A 24,561-nucleotide genomic window follows, 5' to 3' on the forward strand; every position below is an offset into this window, starting at 1 on the left:
GTTAACCTGTGGAAAGATGCAGGACTTCGTGGTGCTTTCAGCGGCACTACTGAGGAGCCAATAACCAGTTAGCATCTCAGAGAGCTACTTTCTGGTGAATGCAAAGCCACAGGCCAGCCTAGGCGCAGTGGGGACCCTCCAAGAAGAAGACAGAAGGCGCCCCAGGGCAGGAGGGCGGGGCACAGTGCATCTCAGGAACCTGTGTGAGTTCGTACCCCTGTAAGGTGTGTCCCTGTGTTTGCGTGAAGGAGGCGTGCAAACAGCACCAACACACGCTTGCCTGGTCCTGGTAGCCTTCGTTGTCTCCTTCACAGCCTTGCACGCCGGGCGGCCCCTGCGCGGGCGCGGTGGCCGAGGGAGGTGGGGCGTTGGGAGGAGATCTGCGGGCGGGAGGGCGGAGAGGGCGGGAGGGGAGGATCCGGGAAACTAGGGTTATTTGACAGCAGCAGGGGCAGCCGAAGAAGAGTTCGTGGAGCTCCGGCCGTAGCGCACCGAGGGGCCGTGCGATCTCCACCAGAGGCGGTAGGACCGCAGAGCAGTTCTAACCCCCTCGCTCTCGCGTTCGCACACCGGATCTTCGCCGAGTGCCAGGGTGCAGCGCGTGGGGCGTCTGCCTCGCTTGGTCCCCTCCAGCGTCACCATGCTGCCGCCACAGCTGTGCTGGCTGCCGCTGCTCGCTGCGTTGCTGCCGCCAGTGCCCGCGCAGAAGTTCTCGGCGCTCACGGTAAGTCCCGGGACGCGCTCCCCGGCTTTCTCTGTTGTTCCTCCCTGAGAACCCATTCTCCCCTCTGGTACAAGGCTCCAGGAGCAGGTGGTCCGGTGATCTCCCAACAGGTGGGATCCGGAGAGTCCCACGGCATGCGTGTCCAGGGTCCATAGCTACTCCGTAGGTGAAGGGCTGCTGGTCCTACCAGTCCAGAATAGAAGGGAGTTAGCATGCGGGAGTGCCCGCAGTTCCCCACTTTGGGTGGGAAGGGATGGCACAGGAACAAGGATCTGGGCCACTTATGCACCTCAGCTGTTTTAGGGTGAACTCACAGGGATTGGGTGTCCACCTTGCCAACGTCGCCGACCCAGCCTAGCGTTAGGAAGAGGGCGATCTTCAGCTCCAGCGCCACGAGGACCCCCTGTCTTTATCCTTTTGGTGGGGCGGGGGGAGCGCAGCCCATGGGTTCCACTTGTGGCGGAGCATCTCAGAGAATCCTTGAGACAAAGAAGCAGATATGACATTGAATTAAAGACCGCTTTTCTTTTGTTAAAAAATTCATAGAGGAGGAAGGATCTGGGGCACAGGAGGCACAAAGGAGTGTCCCTAGTCTCCTGGGTCTTCTCCTTAGGGGCAGGATGCTGTGCGTGCCAGGGAGCGCTCCCGAGCGCGTGTGGCACTGTGGTTGACCGCTCTAAGTTTGTCTCTCTTAGTTGCTGTATTGGCTACGCCAAGGCGCGAGGTGAGGTGCCAGAAGCCGCGCTGTGGATGGGGGCTGAGAGCGTCCACCTCCGGCCAACACAACCGCGGCCACTCCTGCAGGCTGGTGTCTGCAGAGCCCAGCGGGCAGCCCTCGTGCGGCCCGCGCTCTAGGGAGCCCATAATTAATGCAATCTGCAGAAACGAAAGCACTCCACTTAAACGTGTTTTTGAACAAGTGCTTAAGAAAACACCAAGGTGGTGAGCAGGCCCCTGTGGAGAGAGTGGTAGGTGCCCTGCGGAGGGTGCTTATCCTATGGAAAACCAGGGCTAGTCTGGTTAAAGCTCTTTGCAAAAGTGAAGCAAGCAGGCCAGCCTGTTGCTTTTTCTTTCCCTCTCTCTGTTTTTCAGCAGCTTGAAGGGGGAAGATTGAGTGAGTTCATTGTTCATACCTAAAATTCTTCTGGGGCAGTCCTAGGGCCCTGCCTTGTGTCTCATGAGTGACTGATAGATTAGAACCATAGCTGGAAACTGGAGGGAGTTTCCCTCCCTCAGTCTTGCCCTACCTCAAGGAACCTGAAGGAACTGCATTCATAAATGAACGTGTGCATAGATGCCCGTGTATGTACAGAGCTCAGGCACACACTTCAAGTATATTTAAAAAGTCCACTGGGAAAGAGGCCAGTTCTCAAAAGGTCTTAACACCATGTTTCTGAGTTCTAAGCAGACTTCTGTAATCACATTTTCTAAAAGTACCAAATAGACTTGTTTCAACCCCTGTGCGTTCTCTCTCTCTCTCTCTCTCTCTCTCTCTCTCTCTCTCTCTCTCTCTCTCTCTCTCTCTCAAGATAGTTTGGTAATCAGGACAGTTTCAAATTACTAGATTGTCTTCTTGTCCTACCCCTTCTGGAAACTTCTCACTCTCCATCTTTTCCCCTTTTGTTTCTTTACACTGTTGCAAGGGTTTCCCAGTCTCCATGGGTGCCAGCTGCTTGTGGGGTCCCTTTACTGGAGCTGGGAGTTGGTCTTACACCATACAGGAAGTGCCCCATTTACTGCACTCCCCAAGAACACTTTGTCTTAAAATCACATTAACACATAAAATGCTGCTTTTTTTTTTTCATCCAGGAGAAGTACTTAAAGCTATAAACTATTTGTCAGGATTCCCCCCCCCCAAGCTAGACAACGAAGATTGTGGTTGCTATATTTCTATATACTTAAGATATAATCAAAGTTTGAATGGTCAGTCACTAGGAAATGTTAAATGTTCTGGCTTTTTTTTCTGTGGTGCTAATCTCCTTTTGAATTACCTTCTGTTTGTTGGAGAAGTCTTTGGGTTCCTGAATGCTAACCCAGAGAGTAGCCTCCTGTGTACAAGGTTTAGATTCTGTCTCTGGTAAGTGATTGAAGTGTTAGTCTGCAGGACTGCATGGGACTCAATTCTTAAGGGTGTATGGAATTCAGTTCCTGGAAATACACAGGACTCTGTCCACAGGAGAATACAGGACTGGCAGTCCATGGTGGGTGTGGGGGACTGTCGGTCTGCAAGGGTTTGTGGAATTCACAGTTCATGGAGATGTGTGGGGGCTAGGTCCCTTCTTGATGGGTGTATGATCTTATGCAAGTGACTGAACTTTGGTCTTACCTGTAGAATGGGGAAGAAGACGACTGAGCATGTGCTGAGGGCTAAAGCTAACGTTCGATGTACTCAGACCACGCTCATTCTCCAATCCAGATTATGCTGTTGGTCCGGAAGGGAGTTTAGAAACCACAGCCACCAGTTCTTATACTGTTGTGTCATTAAGCGGTGTTTGGATATTGGCACTATTGGAGCACATTCCTTGCTTGGCTTAGATGAGAGCAATCATGTGGGCTGTCCAGGCAGATGGGAAGAGCACGTTCTCTGCTTCCCTTTGTCCTGCCCGTTTCTCCTCAAAATGGGTAAACTGATTCACCTGTTGGGGAGGACGTGCACATGGGCAGAGCCAGCCTGTGGGTTTTCTCCACCCTTCCCATGGCCTGATTGTGCACAGATGTTGGCATTCTTCCGGCGAGTGGAGCGAGGTGAGGAGATGTGGGCAGTCTGCGGCGTGCTTTGCCGTCTTCGGCATGGGTCTTTGAAGGGAAGGAGAGTGATGGGAAGACAGCATTTTGCATGTGAGGATTCAGAAGAGCCTCACTGATGATCATCAGTCCACGACACAATGTGCCGTCCATTATCCCGTTCCCTCCTGCACTTGCGTGGTGTGGAGCGGAGTGTATGGACCATGCTGCTGTGACACCCTATTCCTCAGTCTGAGGAATCAACAGCAATCCCACTTTCCTTCCTCTTCTGGCAACACTGTACCTGAGGCTCTGTGAACACAGTCTCCAAAGCTGGGGAAGGAGGAGGGAAGTAAAGACGTTTCCTACTAGGAACTCATTTCCATGATCTCCAAATTCAAACATTTAGCTCTGATTTGAAATGAAGATGGTGAATGGCTGTAAGCCTGACTAAGACAATTGAGACATGTCGGCAACATGGATGCCTGTGGGTTACCATGGCTCAGGGGTTTAAGGGATCTTGTATCCCAATGCACCTTTGGACCAGCCAGGATGATAGGACGTAGAGGCCTTAAAGACTGGCTGTGGCTTGTGAGGTTGGAGGTGAAAGGTAATGTTTACAGGTTAAAAATTCTATTAAAAGACACAGGATTTCACATATACAAGCACAAACTTACAGTGAGGAAATTCCATTAGCGCTTTGAAGAGAGAATTTCTCTTTGTGGATGAGTTCATTTATAGGGAATGAAACGTCCACCTCTCTGTGGGGTCAGGTAGGGAGCAGGGTCCTGCCACTAACTGAGTGTCTTCCGACTTTGAATATCCATACACATATGAAATATTAGACTGTGCCCCACATGAGGAAAAGGCTCAGAATGAGTTATTGTCCCATTGAATTCTAATTTCACATGGATTAAAACCAAATTACTCCAAGGGAGGACAGTGTGTACAGTCTGCTGTGGTCTCATAGTTCCAGGCTGAAAATCGAAAGGCAAAAGGCTGTAATTCAGTGCAAATAAAGAGCATGGTTTAAAGATGTCAACTCGCATTGGTATTCCAGATTTAAAAAGGGATGAAATGGGAATCTTTATTATAAAACCTGGCCAAATTTAACTAGATTTCTCAACACCAAGAAGGTCACAGGATAACCTCACTTTGATGAAACACAAGTATATTCATATTTTTATTGTGTTGAACACAGTGTGGCTTACAGTGAAAGAGGTATAGGCTATGTGCACATGCGATCTCTATCCATTCGTCCATCCATCTGTCCATCCATCTGTCCATCAGTCTATCTACCTACCTCTTTACATATCTGTCTGTCTACCTACCTACCTATTATCTATCTATCTATCTATCTATCTATCTATCTATCTATCTATCCATCTATCTATCTCCCTCACTGATAACATCATTTCTTCTTGCTCTTGGTCTCACTTTCTCTCTCTATCCTTCTCTTGTCACAGTTATTTGTGGGCCCTTTGCTTCTCCTCTCATGAGCCTGTAGTCATTACCTTTCCCTCCTGGCCCTCACTGAAGGGAGTTCTCAGTTTCTGTACTTCACAGGCTCATCCCTGTGTCCCTGCCTTGGGGTCTGTGGTGCTGGGAGCCTCTCAGCATGGTGGGGCACCAAGCTCTTCTTATTCCCAGAATCTGATGGAAGAGTCTCCTTCTTATTGGTAAAAATGGCCTCCAACCTAGGGAGAACTCTGAGGGCCAGTGGAGGGGGAGGGCAGTCTAGTGAGTGGTTTCCATCCTGCACCTGTCCTGGAGTTATGAACTATAGTCACTGCTTAGGAACAAATCTATAAGTTTATTGGCAACAACCAAAAATATAACCAGTACATGAAAGTTGCTCCTTCAGATTTGGGTGTTTTATCTTTTAGATCCAGTAACCAAGGCAATAGCAACAAGGAATCCACTTGGAGCTCCAGATGGGTACACACCAGAGCTGAGCTGCTTTTTGAGTTTAAGACAATTGCCAGATATTTCAGGGCATTGCTTGCTCTGCCGCTCAGATGCTATCATGAAGGACCAGAAAGAAGGCAGGTGTCTCCAGGCTGAGACCCCAGTACTTGTGCAAAAGAACCAGAGATCAGTTGGTGACCATGAGGGTTGAGTCCTGAAGGAGCAATGAACTTGTCCAAAAGCTCCAGGGCACTCTCTCTGAGCTCGACTCGGAAGCCCTCCTGTGGGCTCCGGGGACTATGCTGGCCACGCCCCTCTGGTCCCACAGGTGTGCACACCTGTAGCTTTTATGCCTTTACGAGGAGCTCGAAAAACTAGCAAATGTGTTGGCAGCACTTGAGCGAGAATGGGAGTGTATGTTGCTGGGTTAGTGGTCCTCATTCCTAGGGTATCTTTTACCTTCAGGGTAACAGGGTTGTGGATGCTTGAGGTGAGGAGTGTCTTTGTGTTTAGTAGACAAATCTTTCTGAGTCTTTTCCAACTTCATTACTTTATTGTGCTCCGATTTTACACATTGTCATAGGTATACTACATTAGTAAACGCCCAGCCCCAATGATCAAGGTTCCACACCCAATCCTTCCATTCTCTTTGGCCACATCCCCCCTTGGGCTTACCTTTGCCTTATGGAGTCTTGGTCTCTGAGTGTCCCATGTAGACTTCTTTCCCTTCACATGGGTTTCATCCACACACACGCACCAGATGGTTCTTACAACATCATACCAATCTTAACTATGGAGAGCCCTCAGTACAGACACGTCTCGTCTTTATGTGCCCACAAGAGCATCTTTCATTAATTAGAGGTCAAATGAAAGTAAAAAGACTTCACAGGATATAGTCCTCTTAACTGATAACCATTCTGATATGAAATAGAGATTTCACCATTCAGGTGGTGGTGACACACAGCTTTAATCCCAGCACTTGGAAGGCAGAGACAGGGAGATCTCTGTGTTGAAGACCGTCCTGGTCTACAGAGCAAGTTTCAGGACAGCCAGGGCTACACAGAGAAACCCTGTCTCTAAAAAAACCAACCAATCAACCTTCCAGCCAACCAACCAACCAACCAAACAAACAAATAAATAAATAAATAGAGATTTATGATAATGAAGGGAATTCTGTCTCTGCTCATAATTTAGAAAATAATTCTCGATGGGATTAACTAAAAATGTTCTAATGTGCAGCTGAGTTTTGATTATCAATTAGTTCATTCAACAGAGGATGTGGAACTGTTTAAGTTTTTCCTCAGCACAGTTAAACTTTTTAACATTTGGCTTTTTAAGGGGAGATGGCTCATTTGGTAAAGTCTTTGCCTTGAAAAATGTAGGAACCTGGGTTAGATTCTAGGAACTCATGTTTTTAAAAATCTGGGTATGTTAGCAGGCACGTGGAATCTCAGTGAGGGAGAGACAGAGATAGCCCTGATCCCTGGGATTCGTTAGCTTGTCAGCCTAGCCTACTTGGTGAGCTGCAGGCCAATGTGAGACTGGTCTCAGGCATACAGAGATGAGTGGCACCTGATAAACAGCATTCAAAGTTGTCTTTGACCTCTACCTGTACACAGAAATATGTGTACACACATGTACGCCTGCATACACAAACATGCACTCATGTATGTGTACCTGTGTGTCATACACACACACACACACACACACACACACACACACACACACACACGAGTTCTTTTGGGGAAGAGACCTTAGTGTTCTTCTTTCCAGTGGTGGCGTGATGGGGGAGGGAAAAGGGGGAAGAGGACAAGTATTTTTGAATTTATCATCTGTTTATGGTTTGGGGTTCCAGGCAATGACACTTCCTGTGTGTGGAAGCTGCTCCCTGAAGCTGTCTGTGTGGTTTCCTGGGCTTTATGAGAGTATGAAATGCGTGTTGGACTATTCCATCATACTTCTGTGTCAAAGAAGAGTCCACCCAAGCATCATAATAAATCTGCTTCCAGGTGGCTGCCACAGTCCTCGAGGGGAAATTAACAGGCAGAGGGCATTCCTGTTGTCCGGCTGAAACAGTGGCTCTGCCCTCTTTGTCCTGCCTCTGAGGGGACTCCAGGGCACACATTTCACTTTCTTTTAGAGAAATCCAATTCTTAAAAGGGATTTGAAGAGGGGAGAGAGAGGAAGGGGGGTGAGAGAGAGAGAGGGAGAGGGAGAGAGACAGAGGAGAGAGAGGGGAAGACAGTGGGATAGAGGGGGGAGAGTGAAAGAGATAGAGAGAGAGAGGGAGGGAGGGAAGGAGGGAGAGAGAGAGAATCAGGGAGAGAGAGGGAGAGAGACTGGGTACAGGGATTAGAAGGGAGAGATGGTGGAGAAAGAGTGGGGAGAGAGGGGGAGCAGGGTAGAAAGGAGGGAGCAAAGAAAGGTACTATTTAGGGAAACCAGATATATGGATCCCAGCCCTTTTCCAGGACAGTGCTGGCCAGACCTGCTGCCCCGGGAGTGGGTGAGCGAGTGCACAGGACGTCTTACACATTGAGACAGGGCGAGACCCTGAGCCCTACCCCTTTTCTCTTTCTCACATCCTGGGTTAAATGCATGGCGCAGCACCCTCCCTGGACGCTGCCTGGACGCTGTCTAGACACTGTCTAGACACTGTCTGGACACTGTCTGGACGCTGTCTGGACGCTGCCTGACACTGCCTGGACACTGTCTGGACACTGCCTGGACACTGTCTGGACACTGCCTGGACACTGTCTGGACACTGTCTGGACACTGTCTGGACACTGTCTGGACACTGTGTCTGGACACTGTCTGGACACTGTCTGGAGCTGCCTGGACACTGTCTGCTGCCTGGACACTGTCTGACTGCCTGACACTGTCTGGACACTGTCTGGAGCTGTCTGACACTGTCTGGAGCTGCCTGACACTGTCTGGCTGCCTGGACACTGTCTGACACTGTGACACTGTCTGACACTGTCTGGACCTGACACTGTCTGGACACTGCCTGGACACTGTCTGGACACTGTCTGGACACTGTCTGGAGCTGCCTGCAGGACTGCTGCAGAGACTTTGATTCTGCCGTTGGTACAGAATCCGTCATGTCAAAAGTTTGCTGGCTCCTCAATCAATAAGAACTATTACCATTTCTTCTTCTTTGGGGACTGTTTGTCCATTCCACGGTTGAAAGGAGATGGTAGGACTCTACAGGGCCACCTTCCTTGTCCCTAGCCCTGTCTCCTCAGGCCTAGTGTCAGTTGCCAGGGGTAGATGGGTTTGAGTGGGTTACATGAGGAGCTGACACTGTGGCTCTCAGTGCTTGTGTGGGACAGTGACCCTTACTCTGTTCTCCCACTGGCTCTCCATAGAGGGGTTAACTGGCCATCTAAAACATCCATGCCAGACAAGTGTGTCAGAATTCACTGTCACAAACACAACCTGGAACTACCATGTAACTTTGGTGGCTGCCTAATATTCCGAAAGACTTTCTGAGATTATAACCAGTTGCCCTTAGCTGTGTTTTTGTTTGTAAACCTTTCTGTCACAGGGATACTTTATCACTGCTGATCACTGGCATTTGTACTTGGATGCCTTATATCAGGTTGGAAATTCCCTTTGGGTGATGCCCATGTGGTGTGCTCCTGGTCCTTAGGGCAGAGGAGCTTCCTTAGCCCCTGGGCAGTGCTTGTCCAGGTTCCCTGCCACCAGGTGAGGCTTGTATTGTTTCCATCTGCTGCTTAGTGTCCCTGGATAAAGACTCTGGAGACTTGGACAATCGTAGCCTCCAGCCCTCCCATGATTTAACTATGGTCATTTATAAAATGCTAAATTGGATCCCGGAGTTGCACTAGGCCACTAGGTAGGGGGCTCACCCCGTAGTTGAGGCTGAGTCCGTTCACAGGTGTGAATTGTCATTCCAGCCCTCCTCACGTGACCCCCTACCCCTTCTAAGGGACAGCATGCTGCCTTTTGGGCACGGAATCTAGAAGCCAGCGCTAATATCAAACTGCCTTTTCTCTCTGTACTGTTCTCTCAGCTTTCTGAGCTCTTCCAGATACTATCTCTTCTGCTCTCACCTCTCCTTACCAGATGACTATAAATATATGTCCCGGCTGTGTGCAGCTTGGAGTTTGGAAAGCCCCTGAGGGTAAGGAAAGTGAGCAATAGATAGCTATGACCTGAACATACACGCTCAAGTTCTTTCTTGAGCGGATACACAGATAGGTGCTGTGCCAATCCGTGTCTCACTCTTAAAAGGTTTATCTTTTGGGTAGAGTTGCCAAAGACAGATCGTTCTATTCATAGACTTAATCCAGGTGGAGCTGCGAGCTCCCTTTCTGTACTCCTGGCTCCTCTCCCGCCCTTCCACCCTCCCAGAGAGACATCCAGGTGCAATCCCTGGGCAGTAAGGACCCACCCCTCCACCCTTTGGAAGGTGCTTCTATGTTTCCCAAGTCCGCCACAGGAGGGAGCCCAAGGGTATGAGCTGTCTTTGGGAGGGGCTGGGGTTCCCACCGCAGCCTGCTCCCAACTCCCACCTACAGAGGTGGATGCTTGCTGAGCTCCGTCCTTCCAGTCTCATACATTTAACTCAAGGCACAAGGTCCCAAGTGAGGGAACAAAAAAGCAGGGGCACTGTCTTCGCTGTTTAGAAGTCTGGGACATTTGTGTAAACTCAGTGTTACCACCCAAATATCAGATAGAGTTAGAAGTTTGGCTTTAAAACAAGCCAAGCTGGGCATGTTCTGGAGTTCCTGTTTTTTTTTTTTTTTTTTTTCTGTTGCAAACTTAATTGCCCCATTAATTTTAAAGCAACGACTAGAGTTATTTTGTTTCCTGAATTAATATCGTATCTGTACTCTTCACAATAAAGCTCTAAAATGCGATTTTTTTAAAAAAAAAAAAAAAGTGATTTTTAACCTATCCTAAAAGAAAAGCAGCTACAGCAAATCACTGTTCTGTGCCCAGGACTGCAAAAGTTTGTTTCCTTTTTAGTTCAGCAAGTGTTCAAGTGTGCTTTATGGAAGTCCTTTGGGAAGGCGGACTACTGGCTCTATTTTGTTTGATACGCACCCTTATTAGACATACACTTACAGAGAGAGGGGGGAGGGACAGAGGCAGAGGTGCCAGTTACAGACAGCTGTGAGCTGGCTGATATGGGTGCTGGAGTGGTCCTCTGGGAGATCAGCACTTCCCCTTAACCTGAGCCATCTCTCCAGTCCCTTGAAGGGCATTCTCCTTAGATATCATTTTTGTCAAATACATCCTTATCGATATTCTTACTGGATACATTCTTCCCTTTTCCTTAAACATAGGCCCACTGAGCACACACTCAGCTCTGCTCTCTGTACTCTTAGCACTGTGCTTATTGGGACCATTGTTCTTGTTAGATACATTCTAACTGATGCCCAGATGAGCCGCACTCACGCATATGCGCACATGTGTACTGACAGTCTGTTGGCATCTGGCTCAAAATCCATTTACATTTCTTTTATCAAAAAAAAACCAAAAACCATAAGCAAATTAAACACTAATGCCCCCACTCCAATTTGTGTCATCACTCTGGCATTTCTATTGGTCCTTGCCCCCTTATTTCTTTGAAATGTGCCGGACATAGTTCTATGTTGCCTAGTTGATTTGATTCAAGAAGCACCCCTCCCCTAATGGATTCTTTACTCCCCTCTTTTATTTTCGCTTCTCCTTCCTTCCATCTGTCCAGGTTTCCATCTGTCCCAGTCTCTGTCTCTTCCTCTCCCAGGCTTTTTCCAGTGCGCACGTCTTTGTTCCTGTCTGTCCTGCCTCCACCCCACCCTGTGAGCAGATCGATCTCTTGCTGTCCTACAGCTGGGCTCTGCCCGGCTACAAATGCTGTTGAGCCTGGTTAAGTACCAGTGAGGTTATCTTAAGCTCCCAGGGCAGAGGCTACAAGCCATCTCAAGCATAGACTGTAAGACAGGTGAGTGAACCAGCCCAGAGCCAGAGTGTTCTGCTTTGAATCTGAAAATGTCCTGAAGGCTCAAGGTTAAGGTCACAGCTGAGAGGATTCTGAGTGGGTCTGAATCCTGAGGGCCCTAATCCTGAATCCTGAATCCTAAGGTTCAGCTGAATGCTGTGAGGAGACAATTAGGGCTGGCTAGAGGAGTGAGACTGCTTGGAACATGCCTGTCAAGAGCACATCATGTCCCTGGATCCCTCTATCTCTTCCTCTGCTCTTTGGGTGCTGTGTTCTGCCTTACCACCACCAAGGGACCAGAGAGGCACCTCTGAAACTAAGAGCGGAAAAAAACCTTTTCCTTTGAAAAGTTAATTTCTCAGGTCACAGGGACCAAACATCTGACTAACATGGGGACTCAGAGCCAAAACAGCTTGTCCTCTATTTTTATTTTCATATTTTAGTCACTTAAAAAACACAACCTTTCCCAGTACATGCTTTCTGACTTTCCATTTAATGCAGAACCCAAAATAGTAACGTTTAAACTTAAACAACAACGACAACAACAACAAAACCCCCTCTAATTTTGTATTTGTTTCTAGCGGAGGGGTCTCGAGCTCTTAGGATATAGCGCGGGACAGCAGCTGGCTTGAACTGTGAGAGTAGGTAGAGCTCACCTTTGTGTCACAAGGAGGTTGCTCTCTGTGAGGAATGACACAGCGTCTGGGCTGTTCACCATTCTCAGAGAGCTGTGCTAGTCCATGCTGATGCTGCTTTCCCCTCTGAAGCGTACAAGTCACAATGTATACACTGCGGGCTTCGGGGGGTGCTCACCTCTTCAGCCCACAAAGAGCACTTCTGGTTGGCTCACTCAGGTTAGCTCATCTTTTGTGGTCCCTATAGAACAGTGTTGTGAGTATCAAGTGCCCTGGAGCTGTCATTTGTAAATATGCAGGGTGGTGTGTTCTGATGATGTGTGGGAGACAGAACCAAAGGCACAAGGTCTGCAAGTGACAGATACCGGGGACTGCCACAGGACTTCATACCTTTACTCTGGGGACAGGGTGGGCTCTGGACAGAAGCTCAGCAAGTGCTTCTCAGGGCAAGTCTGGATATACCACCTAATGCCTAGGTGGTATTCCTAATACACAGACATGCCACCTAACACATAGGCATACCACCTAATGCCTGGACATACCACCTAACATCTGGACATGCCATCTAATACTTGGAAATACAACCTAACACCTGGGCATACCATCCAACACCTGGACATACCATCCAACACCTGGACATACCACCTAACACCTGGACATACCACCTAACACCTGGACATACCATCCAACACCTGGACATACCACCTAACACCTGGACATACCACCTGACACCTGGACATACCATCCAACACCTGGACATACCACCTAACACCTGGACATACCACCTACACCTGGACACACCATCCAACACCTGGACATACCACCAACACCTGGACATACCACCTGACACCTGGACATACCATCCAACACCTGGACATACCACCTAACACCTGGACATACCACCTAACACCTGGACATACCACCTAACACCTGGACATACCACCTAACACCTGGACATACCACCTAACACCTGGACATACCACCTAACACCTGGACATACCACCTAACACCTGGACATACCACCAACACCTGGACATACCACCTAACACCTGGACATACCACCTAACACCTGGACATACCATTCAACACCTGGACATACCACCTAATGGTTCTGTCCTTTTTCTTAGTTGATAGCAATGGGGCAGCTTTCTTCCTTCTTTCCCCACTCCTCCTGCCCCTGTTTGATTGCCCTTTTATCTTTTTCCCCTGGTGGGGATGGCATCCCAATTCAGTCTGCTCTACTTACAATAAAGTGGACACTGTGAGTTTCTTGTATACTGTGTTCCTACATAGAGTGAAATAAGGCCCTTTGGACATTTTCCAAACTATGTAACTTTTGGGAAGCTTGGGAAGACCTCACAGTGATGACACAGGTATGTTACAGGTCAGGCAGTGCAACTCAGTATATGAGGGCCTGGCTGGGCACCAGTTCCCTGAGTCCTCATGGATCCCATGTGGGTGGTCAGAGACTTGGTAAGTAACAGGGGCTCCAGGTTATTTTGTTGCCTAAGCCAGCATTCTGTGTTGTCCTGGATCCATTGCTCATTGTGGATCTGCCCTTGAATCTTAGTCCTCTGTGTTGTAGATGGCAGAGGATTCTCAGTTACTCCCCTTTCGGCCTGTTTTCATCTCCTGTCTTGTTGCTATAGGGTAGAGCTAGACTTCCAGTGAAAGCAAGGCTCTCAGAGCCGAAGTTTACCACGCTGGTGGGCTTGGTTACTGAGCAGAACGCTTGCTCCCTCCTCCCAATGCTCAGTGACTTGGGTTTCTTTGTTGCTATGAGCTTACTTTATACAACAACCCTTCCTCCAAGAAGGCCTCTTGGCTTGAACTGAAACCTCTGCTCTGTGTGTAAACAAAGCAGGAAGGTGGGTACTTTTTGGACCTGTTATTATATTTATTTTCATTTTTAATGATTAAAAACTAACTTATCTTTGAAAATCAGATGCTATAGCAGTAACATTTTCTGGAATTAAATACTTGACACAAATTGGCAATGATGGAGTGTGGGTAACAATGGCTAATATATCTGTAGTGTTTGGTATGCACAAAATTCTGTTCAAAATGATTAACTCATATAAATACAATATTATATATAATATATTATTATATATTATATATCACACATTATATATTTTATTATACATTATATTATATCACACATTACATATTTATTACATATTACACATTACACATTACACATTACATATTGCATATTATACATGTACATTACATATATATTCTAATTCTCACTATTAGTGCCTGCATCTAACTATACCTGCATTAGTTACATTTCTACTGCTGTGATAAGACACCATGACCAAGGCAACTTGTAAAGGAAGGGTTGGTTTGCATTTACAGTTTTAAAGTGATGAGTCGGTCACTATCGTGGCAGGGAATCTTGGTGGCAGACAGGCATGGTGGTAGAAGAAGCAAACTAAGAAATCACATCTTAAGCCATAGGCAGGAAGCAGAGACTGTGAACTGGAAGTGGTAGGTGACTTTTGGAAACTTAAAGCCGACTCCCATTGACATACTTTCTCCAACAAGGCTGTATTTCCTCAAAACAGCACCATCAAATGAAGAGAAAGTATTCAAATGTCTGAAGCCATGGGGGACATTAATTCAAACACCACATCCTACCCCTGACTCCCAGAGGCTCCTGGCTGTATCACAGTGCAAAATTGATTTAATGCAACTCCAAAAATCTCCATAGTATTCTGGTATCAACACTGTTTAAAAGTTCCGAGTCCAGGATTCCTTCTGAGACTCCGAAAAAAAAAATCTATTGATTGCAATCCTCCCTGCCCCCCATAAAAGCAAACCACATAAACCCAACATCTGATGACACAACACAGAACATACATTACCCTTCCAAAAGGAAGGCATGGGGACACAGTGAAGATGCACTAGACCAAAGGCCAGCACGATGAACACCAAATGCCCTGGCTTCATATCTGATGTAAAATGGCTTAAATGGATCTGGCCCTCCAGCTCTGCTGCTTGCTAAGACTTCTCCTTCTCGGGCCGGTTCCACTACCTGAGTGCAGCTTTTCTTGGCAAACATCCCGTAGCTCTGGCATCTCCAACATGTTTGGGTCTCTGGCGCAAACCCAGGCTTCACACAATGGTCTCTCAGGGCTTCAGTGCAGGGCTTCCCTAGACATACACTGCCAGATCTCAGCAGCTCTCTCAAGCTGCAGAGGGGGAATCCAAGATCCATTCCTTGTTGTTTGTGACCTGTGTCTCCCTCCTGCCTCTAAAGCCAGCATGGGTGGATGATGTTTATATTGCCAACTTTGGTTACTTGTTTGAGACAGACTCTGGCCCTCCTGAATTACATTTGCAGCAGCCTTTGTTGTTCCTCTGTCAGAGCAGAAAATCCCCAGGCCTTTTCCTTTCACAAATCAGAAACTTAGCTGGGTTGGGTATCCAGGAGGCATCCTTTCCTTTGTTTCAATGCAATCAGGCGCCTTTTAATCTACTTAACGTCTTTTAGCATAAGCCTCAGCTGTAACAGTAAATTCCCTGGTGCTCTTTTTCTTTACAAACTGTACATTTTGTGTTTCTCTCTGCCTGCTCCTTTTGCACTTGTAGACCTGCCTAAGAGTGATTGCTAATGACCATAGGACTGAGTCAATATTAGGCTATCTGGAAACCTCCTCTACCAAGGAAATTAGTCCATTTCTTTGAAATTCAGGCTAAGGCAGGTTCTTACTACAAGGTCAGAAAGCAGTCACATTGGTGGCCACAATCTCACTGGAATAATCTCTAGCCCAGGTGCCAGCATTGTTCTCTCTGAAACTCCTTGAGCTGAGGCCTCTAGAGTCCACATCACCTGACCTTTAGAACTACCATCAAAAGTTCTCTAACAGACCACTAAGCTCTGCTCACAGGGTGTTCAACTGCTTTTCTAGTCAAAAGTTTCAAAGACTTCCACAGTGCTCCCAGATCCAACATGTTCTTGTTCTTCACAGGAATAGTCTACCTCCTGGTACAAAGTTTTGGATTAGTTATTTCTCTGTTGCTGCTATAAAGCACCATGACCAAAGAAACTTAGAGGAGGGAAGATTTATTTGGGCTCACAGTTCCGAGACTACCACAGAGGAGGAGGGTAGACAGGGTGACTTGAGTAGCTGAAGGCTCACGCACTAAACCACCAACAGGAAGCAGAGACAGTGAAGTGGGAATGGTACTGGGCTTTTGAAATCTGAACGCCCACCCTGTGACATACTCCCTTGAAGCAAGTCCGCCCCGCTTAACCCTTTCCAAACAGCACCACCAACTGGGACCAATTATTTAAATGCTTGAGATTATGAGTGGCATCTCACTTAAAACACGGTACTCTCAGCAGTGGGTGCTATAAACTTCATCTGTAACAGCGGATATCATGGTACCTCACGGTAGTGGGTTCTCTTAACTGCATCTTCAGTACAGCATCTATCAGCATCCTTAGGAGTAGATAGTTCTACCTACTCACATCCGTGGGTGGTCTGGACCACATCCTTAACAGGAGGTGCATCTAACTATATCCCTACCAATGGGATTATACCCATCCTACAGACAAGGAAATTGAGACATGGCTAGATTAAATGACACGCCAGGGTCATGGGACGAGTGGGTGTCCGGTCATGATGAATGAGGTGGGAAAGTTGCAGCCAGTACAAGTCGTGAGTCAGGAGCTTGGGCCAGGGCCTAAACCTCATTCTAGTGCTCCATAGATGTGTTCCTGTCAGGGTCACAGACTTCGCTGGACTGGTGTGGAGGAATTTGGGTCATAGGCAGGAAGTACTAGGTCCCAGAACAACCTGGAAAGGATCCGTCTGCAACATCTGGAGGGGATTCTCAAGACATGAGAGGATGAGTTCAAATTGGTCATGGCTGCGGAGGCTGGGGAGCTAGTGAGAGGCGATGCTGGAAATCGCTCTGGGAGACGCAGGCAGACCTGTATCAAGAGCTGGGACCGAGGCCGAGCTGGGATAGGTCCAGGCCACTGTGGTCAGCTCAGTTTCTCTGGCTCCCTTGTCTCTGAATCACGGGGTCTCCTTTCCAATAGTAGGCATCTGGCTTCAACAATCTAGGCTGAGCAATAGCATAACTGAGCTCTCTAACTCTTTGGAGACCCCAAAGGACCTTTTGTTTTATTGTGAAAGATAAAGTGTTAAGCACACACACGGAAGCGGTTTCTCAGGCAAATCTCATTTGTGGATTCTGGATTCTGGAGACCCGTTCTTTTAGCTAAGTGCATCCCTGAACTCTAACCTCCAGGAATGTGTTCGGAATTATGAGATGTCCTTTCAAGCAATTCAAAAGAAGGCTTAGATGTCATACAATAATATGACACATTTTGTAAAATAAGAGCTGGTCTGTCAGTCTTCCCAACATCCATAATTTTGGAATGTCTCTGCAACGCTCTTCTGTGGCTTTTAGAAGCATTGCTACAGAGACAGAATATGTCACACTGCCTAACTACTTACACTTGAGGACAGAGGTAGGGGCAGGTGGCATGGAAGGAGGGAGTGAACTCTTCCTGTTGGCCTTAATCTGTCACAAGAAGGGTTAGCAACTTGCACGCTCAGTGCCTTCAGTTGATAAGGGAACACTCAGTTGAGAATGGTCAGTGTTGGGAACCCAGATATGGAACACACTTTCAGTCTACTTCACCGTCTGTTTTACCCCTTTGCTGCCTCCACAATTAACCCAAAGGTAAGGGTATACTTAACATAGACCTCAAACACAAACATGGGCAGCCTCAGACATGCAAAGTGTCTATGCTCATATGCAGGATTATTTTGGGAGGAAATATGTTAAGAGGCAATAACTTTACTCATTAAAATTGAAAATGCAAAAAAAAAAGTGTCAGCCTCACTGTGTATTGGCTTCGATTTATTTGTTTTTCGAATACCCTGGGGCTGCGAGTGTCTACAGAGACAAGCAGGCTCAGAGCAACTCCCTTTTCTTGCTAGTGTTAAACATGCTGGAAATGCCAGGGAGCTCCTTGGAAACATACAAGGGATCTTTAAGACCAGTATGTAGGGCAGCTTAGAAGTTTGAACTTGTCTTTGAAAGCAAATAAACTGAGATGGAATCTGAGTGTCTTTTCCTTGCTATGTTTTGAGTTCCCACACTTTTCTTATTGTCAATCTGATAACAGGTGTCTTAGTCACCGTTCTATTCCTCTGAAGAGACGCCATGACCACAGCAATTCTTAAAAAAAAAAAAAAAAGAAAGAAAACATGTAATTGAGGCTGGCTTATAGCTTCAGAGGTTGAGTTTATTATTCATTATCATCATGGTAGGGAGCGTGCAGACTTGGTGTTGGAGAAGGACCTGACAGTTCTACATCCTGATTGGCAGGCAGCAGGGGGGAGGAAGGGGTGGGGGAAGCTGGCATGGGCCTTTGAAACCTTGAAGCCCATCCTCAATGACACATTCCTTGAACAAGGCCACCCCTACATATGGGTCTATGGAGTCATTCTTAATCTATTCCATTCTACTCCCTGACCCCCATAGTCCTGTAGCCATATCATAATGCAAAAATGCATCCTGGCCAACTTCAGAGGTTCCCAGTGTCTATCACAGTCTCAATACTGTTTAAAAAGTCCCAAATCAAATCTCGTCTGAAAGTCAAGGCAATCTCTTGGGCTGGTTCCGCATCCTGTTAACAGCTCTCCTTGGCAAGTATCCTACAACACTGTCATCTCCAACATCTTGGAATCTCCAACAAAATCCAGTCTTCACACTCAGCTTTTAACAATGGCCTCTGAGCCTCCATGTAGAGTCACCCCTGAAACATGCCTGGCCTCAGAAGCTTTCCTTAGCTTAGAAGGGAGAATCTATAATTCCTTTCTTGTGTTCTTAATTCTAAGGCCAGAACCACATGGCTGCAGCTGCCAATTCCTTCTGCTTGTTGGAGCTAGAACTTACAGTTACACCAGCTTTCTATTGATGCCGAATTCTTTCACTGCTTAAGCTTGTCTTCGATGCCTTTCACAAGTTGGGAGCTTAGTTGGGTGGAGTCTTACCCGACTTCACTACTCCCTTTATTCCATTCTTTGTTAATTTTATTTGTTTTAAACTTTTTATCTCCTTGAGCACTGGACTTAGCTCCAATACACTTCCTGGTTCTCCTTTTCTCCTCACACTATACATTGTGCAATTTCTCTTTGTCTAGCTTATTCCTCTTGCTTATAGATCTGCCTAGGAATGGTCACTGATAACCACACAACACAGTCAATACTAGGCTGTCTTGAAATCTCCTCTGTCAGTGTCATTAATCCGAAACTTTCCAGTTTAGCCTCAGGCAGATTTTTTAGGACAGGGGAAAAAACAGTCACATTCTTTGCCAAAACGTCACAGGAGTAGTCTCTGGGCTACTTGGAGATCGCTCAGTGTGCTGTGGTATCCAGTCTTCTGTCCTTAGAATATGTTACTAACTAACCCAAACTTAAAAACAGAAAATCCCTTTACCCTCTTTTCTGGGAGACTCCCGGAGGATCAGACATGTCCTGGCGTGACACTTGGGGATATAGGGGGTGGCACTTCCAGGTAGAGATGCTTGTCTCTCAGCAGAGACACCACAGATGGAGATCTCATTTGGATACCTGCTCTTGGATGCTTGTAGACCCATTAACACTCCTGAAATCTGCCAGAGATCAGCCTATTGTTCTTGTGGTTGAGTCTAGGTAGGAAAGATGGACTTCTCCAGGAAGGAGGGGTCACTTTTTGATCAGGAGGGATATTGGCTTCCATATCATAAGTTCTGTGGTTTCTGTTAGTGTTCTCCATGCCTAAGAGCCAGAAATCCAAATGCTGTAATGTTTCCTCTAAATCAAAGTTATCTAGATCTGATAATGTTATATTTATGACTGCTTAAAACAACCTAGGGCTGAATGTGGTACATGCAAGCACTTAGGAGATGGAGGCAGATGGATCTCCATGAGTTCAAGGACAGCCTAGTCTCTGTAGTGAGCTTCAGGCCAGTCTACAGATTTAGATCCTGTCTTAAAAAAATTGTCTTTGCATGTGCAGTAGTCATGTTTTGACAGCTTCTGAATTTCTCTTTGTATTGAGACTTTATCATAACATCATGGAAGCATTCTTAGAGCAACCTCAGTCTTAGTTACTTTTCTGTTGCAATGAAAAGAAAAAAAAAACAGGAGAAAAGCAACTTAAAGGATGAAGGGTTTATTGTAGCTCATAGTCCAGAGAAACACAGTCCACCATGGTAAGGAAGACATGACAACAGGTAGGGAGGCTTGATGACAGGAGCAGTAGCAGTAGGCTGGTCGGCCATAATGCATCCATACTCAGGAAGCAGAGAATGAACAGGAAGTGGGGCCAGGCTATGTCCCTGTGACCAGGCTCTACCTCCTAAATATTCTGCAACCTTCCTAAATTTTGCCGCCCCCTGCAAATGTTTAAACACAAGAGCTTACTGGGGACATTTCTCAAGCTACAACCACTTCATATTGAGGAAAACCATTTGGATGAGTAATAATAGTCTTATGATGGCCATGGAGGGGACTACAAGTCAAGCCTGTGTGTGTACTTGCTTAGAATACTGGGTACACAACACCATCCTGCTGGTTCCACAAAACGGGTCCTCTAGACATTGACCCAGGTGGACCAAGGTTTCGAGAGGGCTCAAAGGCTTGGTGGATCACAGCCCTGCTCCAAAATCAAGCAGCTCACATTCCAGACAGACCCTCTCACCTCCAGAAGATCTCATCTACCAGGGTTTGTTCCTCTGTCCACAGTGGGTACCTGGCTAGTTCCCAGTGTCTCCATTCTCTCCTTTTAGTTTGTCACCTTTGCCAAAGATCTGACCTTTGCCTTTCTTTTTGAATGTCCCCCTTGCTTTTATATTCTCAATTCGATAATAAGTAGGATCTTGGAGCCATTCTGTGAAGTCTCCTATCCCTCAAAACTGTTTAGGCTGACTTTACTCTTGAGTTCTTTCTCAAGAGTTCTTTCAGCGACACCTTTCTACAATCCCTCAAATTACTAGGCTGTATAAAACGATCCGGGTGAGATATAACTTATAGATTCAAAGTTCTGTTCTAATGTGCTATTACCTGGGAGAGGAAAGGTTTTTAGAAATTGTCTATAGAAAGAAGGAAGCAATCTGGGCTACTCATATGGACAAATTACCTGTTGCTTAATAATTAAACACACACACACACACACACACACACACACACACACACACCACACAACACATATAATATTCTCTGCCAAGTTCATACAGTATTTTGTGGGTTGCATGTATGTCAAGGTGTTCTTGGTCAGGTGGGAGTACCCCTAAACCCCTGTTCTCTTGTTTTTGGGCACCTAGAGACCACATGAGGCTGCTTGATGGCTATGGAGGTGGGGGGAAGAGTTCAGAGAAATCTGGTAGTATTTGGTGGTCAGGCAACTGTGCACTGGCTTGATGCAGGATGCTTGGCTTTATGGGAGTCTATTACCCAAAGTCTCAAGAACAAAGCATATTTGTCATAGTGTGTGTATAACACTCAGTCTGGCTTCTCTGCATTTGTCCCAGAGGACAAATTTTTCCAACTCCAGCCCAATGAAGGGTGCACCTGCAATATGTTTGTTTCCATGTTAGCCACTGCCTTGTGTGGGAAGGAAGCGGGGTGGGGAGAGAGGCCAAGAAGAAAACTCGTCCTGAATGCTTGGCTTACCAGATGCATCAGCGGGCCAAGGAATGGTGACTGATGCAGAGGGACAGTAAATCCTTGTCCATCCCCAGCATTCCTTTCAGAACTGTGGCTCCATCTCAGTGAGACTCATCTGTTCTGAGCTTCAAGGTCATAGGGCTGGTAGGACTGAGAGGTGGGGGCATCCGGAGGTTCCTGGGGCTCCCAGGCGAATATTGAGCCTTTCTTCCCACGACTTCCTGGTTATCATGATGGATGGATTATACTGGTGTCTCTGGAATCCCACTGGCAGGATGAACATGACCAACCATCAAAGTGACACGATTAAACTAAATAAAAAATGTACTTCCCCACTTTGAATATAGTGTATGTGAAATGTATTTCAACAAAGGCATTTAAATGTTTGTATATATGTATATATATAAATATCTGTCTATATCTATCCTTATCTTTGTATCTATGTATCATCTATCTATGTATCTATGTAGCTATCATCTATATGAATGAATCTATGTATTTATAGTGTATGTAAGTATGTCTAAGTGTATCTATCTATGTATCTATCTATATATCTATGTAACTATCATCTATCTATGAATCTATGTATCTGTCATGTGTGTATGTATGTGTGTGTATTTATCTATGTATTTATGTAACTATCATCTATGTATCTATCATGTATATATATATGTATCTATTATCTATCTATCTATCTATCGCCATTTAAGGTTATGTTTACTTGGTAGTTGATTTTTGAGATTCTTATTTATTTTCATTGTTAATCAAGTTTTTTTTCTCTTGATATCCCGATAGGGACTCCTCTTGCTTGTATGCTTTCATTTTCAGTGCTGAAAATAACCCTCAGGGTCTTGCCCATGCTGGGCAGTCATTTTACTGCTGACTCAAGACTGAGGTAGACTTCTCTTGAGTTCAGTGTAATAGCTGTCTTGTAAAAATTTCCATGCGTATGAACTATAGACAAGATAGTTTTGTCTATTTCCATTTGGAGGACTCACCATTTCTTTTAATTAAACAAGCTGCTGAGTGTTTCTCTTTGGAGCTAGGCCTGGAGAAGAGCACGGTGCTCTGGGAATCTGGCCATGGCTGTTCATTGGCTGGAGTAAGATACTCCTTGCTGCTCCCTGAGAACAAAGGGAAAGTCTGTATCCGGGACAACCATCGGCACTCCAGACCTTTGTCTTCCACAGTGACTATAGCAGGCAACTGGGGTATGTCTGGGACTGCCTGCCTTGTGAAACCCTGACTATACACAATGGGATGTTCCTCCTGCCTAGAGAATTTCACACTGTTCAAGCCACCTCCAGTCTGCATCCGTTCATGCCCACTAAGAAAGTCTTCCTCAAATCACTCCCTTCCATTCAAGTTTCTAGAACCATTTAAACATCACTCTGTGTTGATCTTGGTGATGGTGGTCTTGTCCCAAACTCATTCTGAGTCACCAGATGCATCTAACCATGATTAAGAGGGTGTCTAGCAAGGCTAAGTACTTTCTAGATTCAGAAGCTCTCTGGCTACAAGCCTTTCTGGTTAGTCACATGAGGCAGTCTGGCTAGGTTTCCACAAGCCCCTGCTTTCTCTGGACCAAGAGCATCATTAGCTGATCTGACTCTCTGTTTAGTTCCACAGTATTGATTTTCCTTGCCTAATTTGGCAGGGGTGGGGTATGGGTAAGAGCAGGGAGCAGGAGAAGATAATCTTTACCAAAATTAAGCACTGTTTCTACAAGTTCTGGGGTTGGACCCTAGTGATGGGGGCGCGGGTGTGGAGGTTGGGGGCCAGAGGTGTAGTTTTTCTTCCTAGGAAACTTCTAAGCATGGGGAATAGGTTTTGGCAGAGGAGAATATGCAATGCTGAGAAGAGAGACCAGCTTTGCTGGGGTCAGTGAGTACTTTTTAAACAGATATGGGTTCACCAGTCTACATAAACACAGACGTGGCTGGCTGAGCAGAAACGATCAATAGTGTACAGAGGGTCAGGATTCAAGAACTGGGCAATCTTCTAAATCTATTTGCAAATGGTCCTGAAATCAACAAACTTCTGCACATCAACTCTGCATGTGACTCTGAGCCTGTCCTGAGGCCGGATCACAAGCACTTGTGGTAAAATAAACAGGGCCTTTGGTTCCCGACCAGTGGCTGGTCAGCATACTGACATTTACAGAGACAAAGGGTGCTCACCACATTGCCAGCATGCCAAGATGCCTGGTTGCAGCCTCATTAGAAATGATTTCTCCTCCCCCACCCCACCCGAGAGACCAGAACGGAAATTTCCAGTTCCTTCAATGAAGTCGCGCGTATGTTTCTTTCTTGCCTTTGGGCAGGCAGACTAAATTAGAAACAATAATTTTCTCTGTTTGATCCACTCAGAAAATACACATGAAATTCAAACAGGTCCATGTCCCCAGCAGTGCCCTTTGCCAGTGGTGGCACTTTGTGCCCAGGGGAGCTAAGCCTGACCCCATCAGAAAGCCAGGTGGGCATAGGGCAGTTTGGACACTCCACACCACTTATTCCTGGCTTTAAATCTGCATGTGGGTCCCACTGTTTGCTTCTAGTGGTTCACAGTTCCACTGTGACTTGCCTTGTGGGCTGCGATTGCTCATGGGGTGAGAGGTGAGGTCTCCTTTCTCTACAGGACAGAGCCAGCATGCCCTTTTAAACAACTCTCCTGTCCCCACCCCAGGTACTCGGGAACTGCAGCAAGTTTTCCAGATACACAGGACCTTGTTCCTTCATTCTACTGCATCTTTGCTCTCTTATGAAACAGACTAACTGTTAAGCTATCTTGCCATAAAGTATGGCTTGTTATATTAAAAATCAAGTGTTTAAATGATCTGTACTGACATCACAGTGCTTTTTTTCTTTTTTTAACCAAACAAAATCTTTAAATGAATTTCAGTTCTAAGATCCCATGAGGACTTCTTTGGACTTCTTT

The 24,561-nt window shown here is 46.4% G+C and overlaps 1 protein-coding gene across 2 annotated transcripts in view; it reads left to right on the forward strand.

The window, feature by feature from the left end:
• The first annotated feature begins 425 nt into the window (after positions 1–425).
• Smoc2 (SPARC related modular calcium binding 2) overlaps positions 426–24,561 on the forward strand; it is a 129,083-nt gene continuing 104,947 nt past the window's right edge. For both annotated transcript variants that reach the window (XM_032894654.1, XM_032894655.1), the window contains exon 1: positions 426–724. In XM_032894654.1, the coding sequence (XP_032750545.1) occupies positions 641–724 (84 nt within the window). In that variant the 5' untranslated portion in view covers positions 426–640. The remainder of the gene's footprint in view (positions 725–24,561) is intronic.

This window comes from Rattus rattus, chromosome 2 (genome assembly GCF_011064425.1).
Source record: "Rattus rattus isolate New Zealand chromosome 2, Rrattus_CSIRO_v1, whole genome shotgun sequence".
NCBI classification, from domain to species: Eukaryota; Metazoa; Chordata; class Mammalia; order Rodentia; family Muridae; genus Rattus; species Rattus rattus.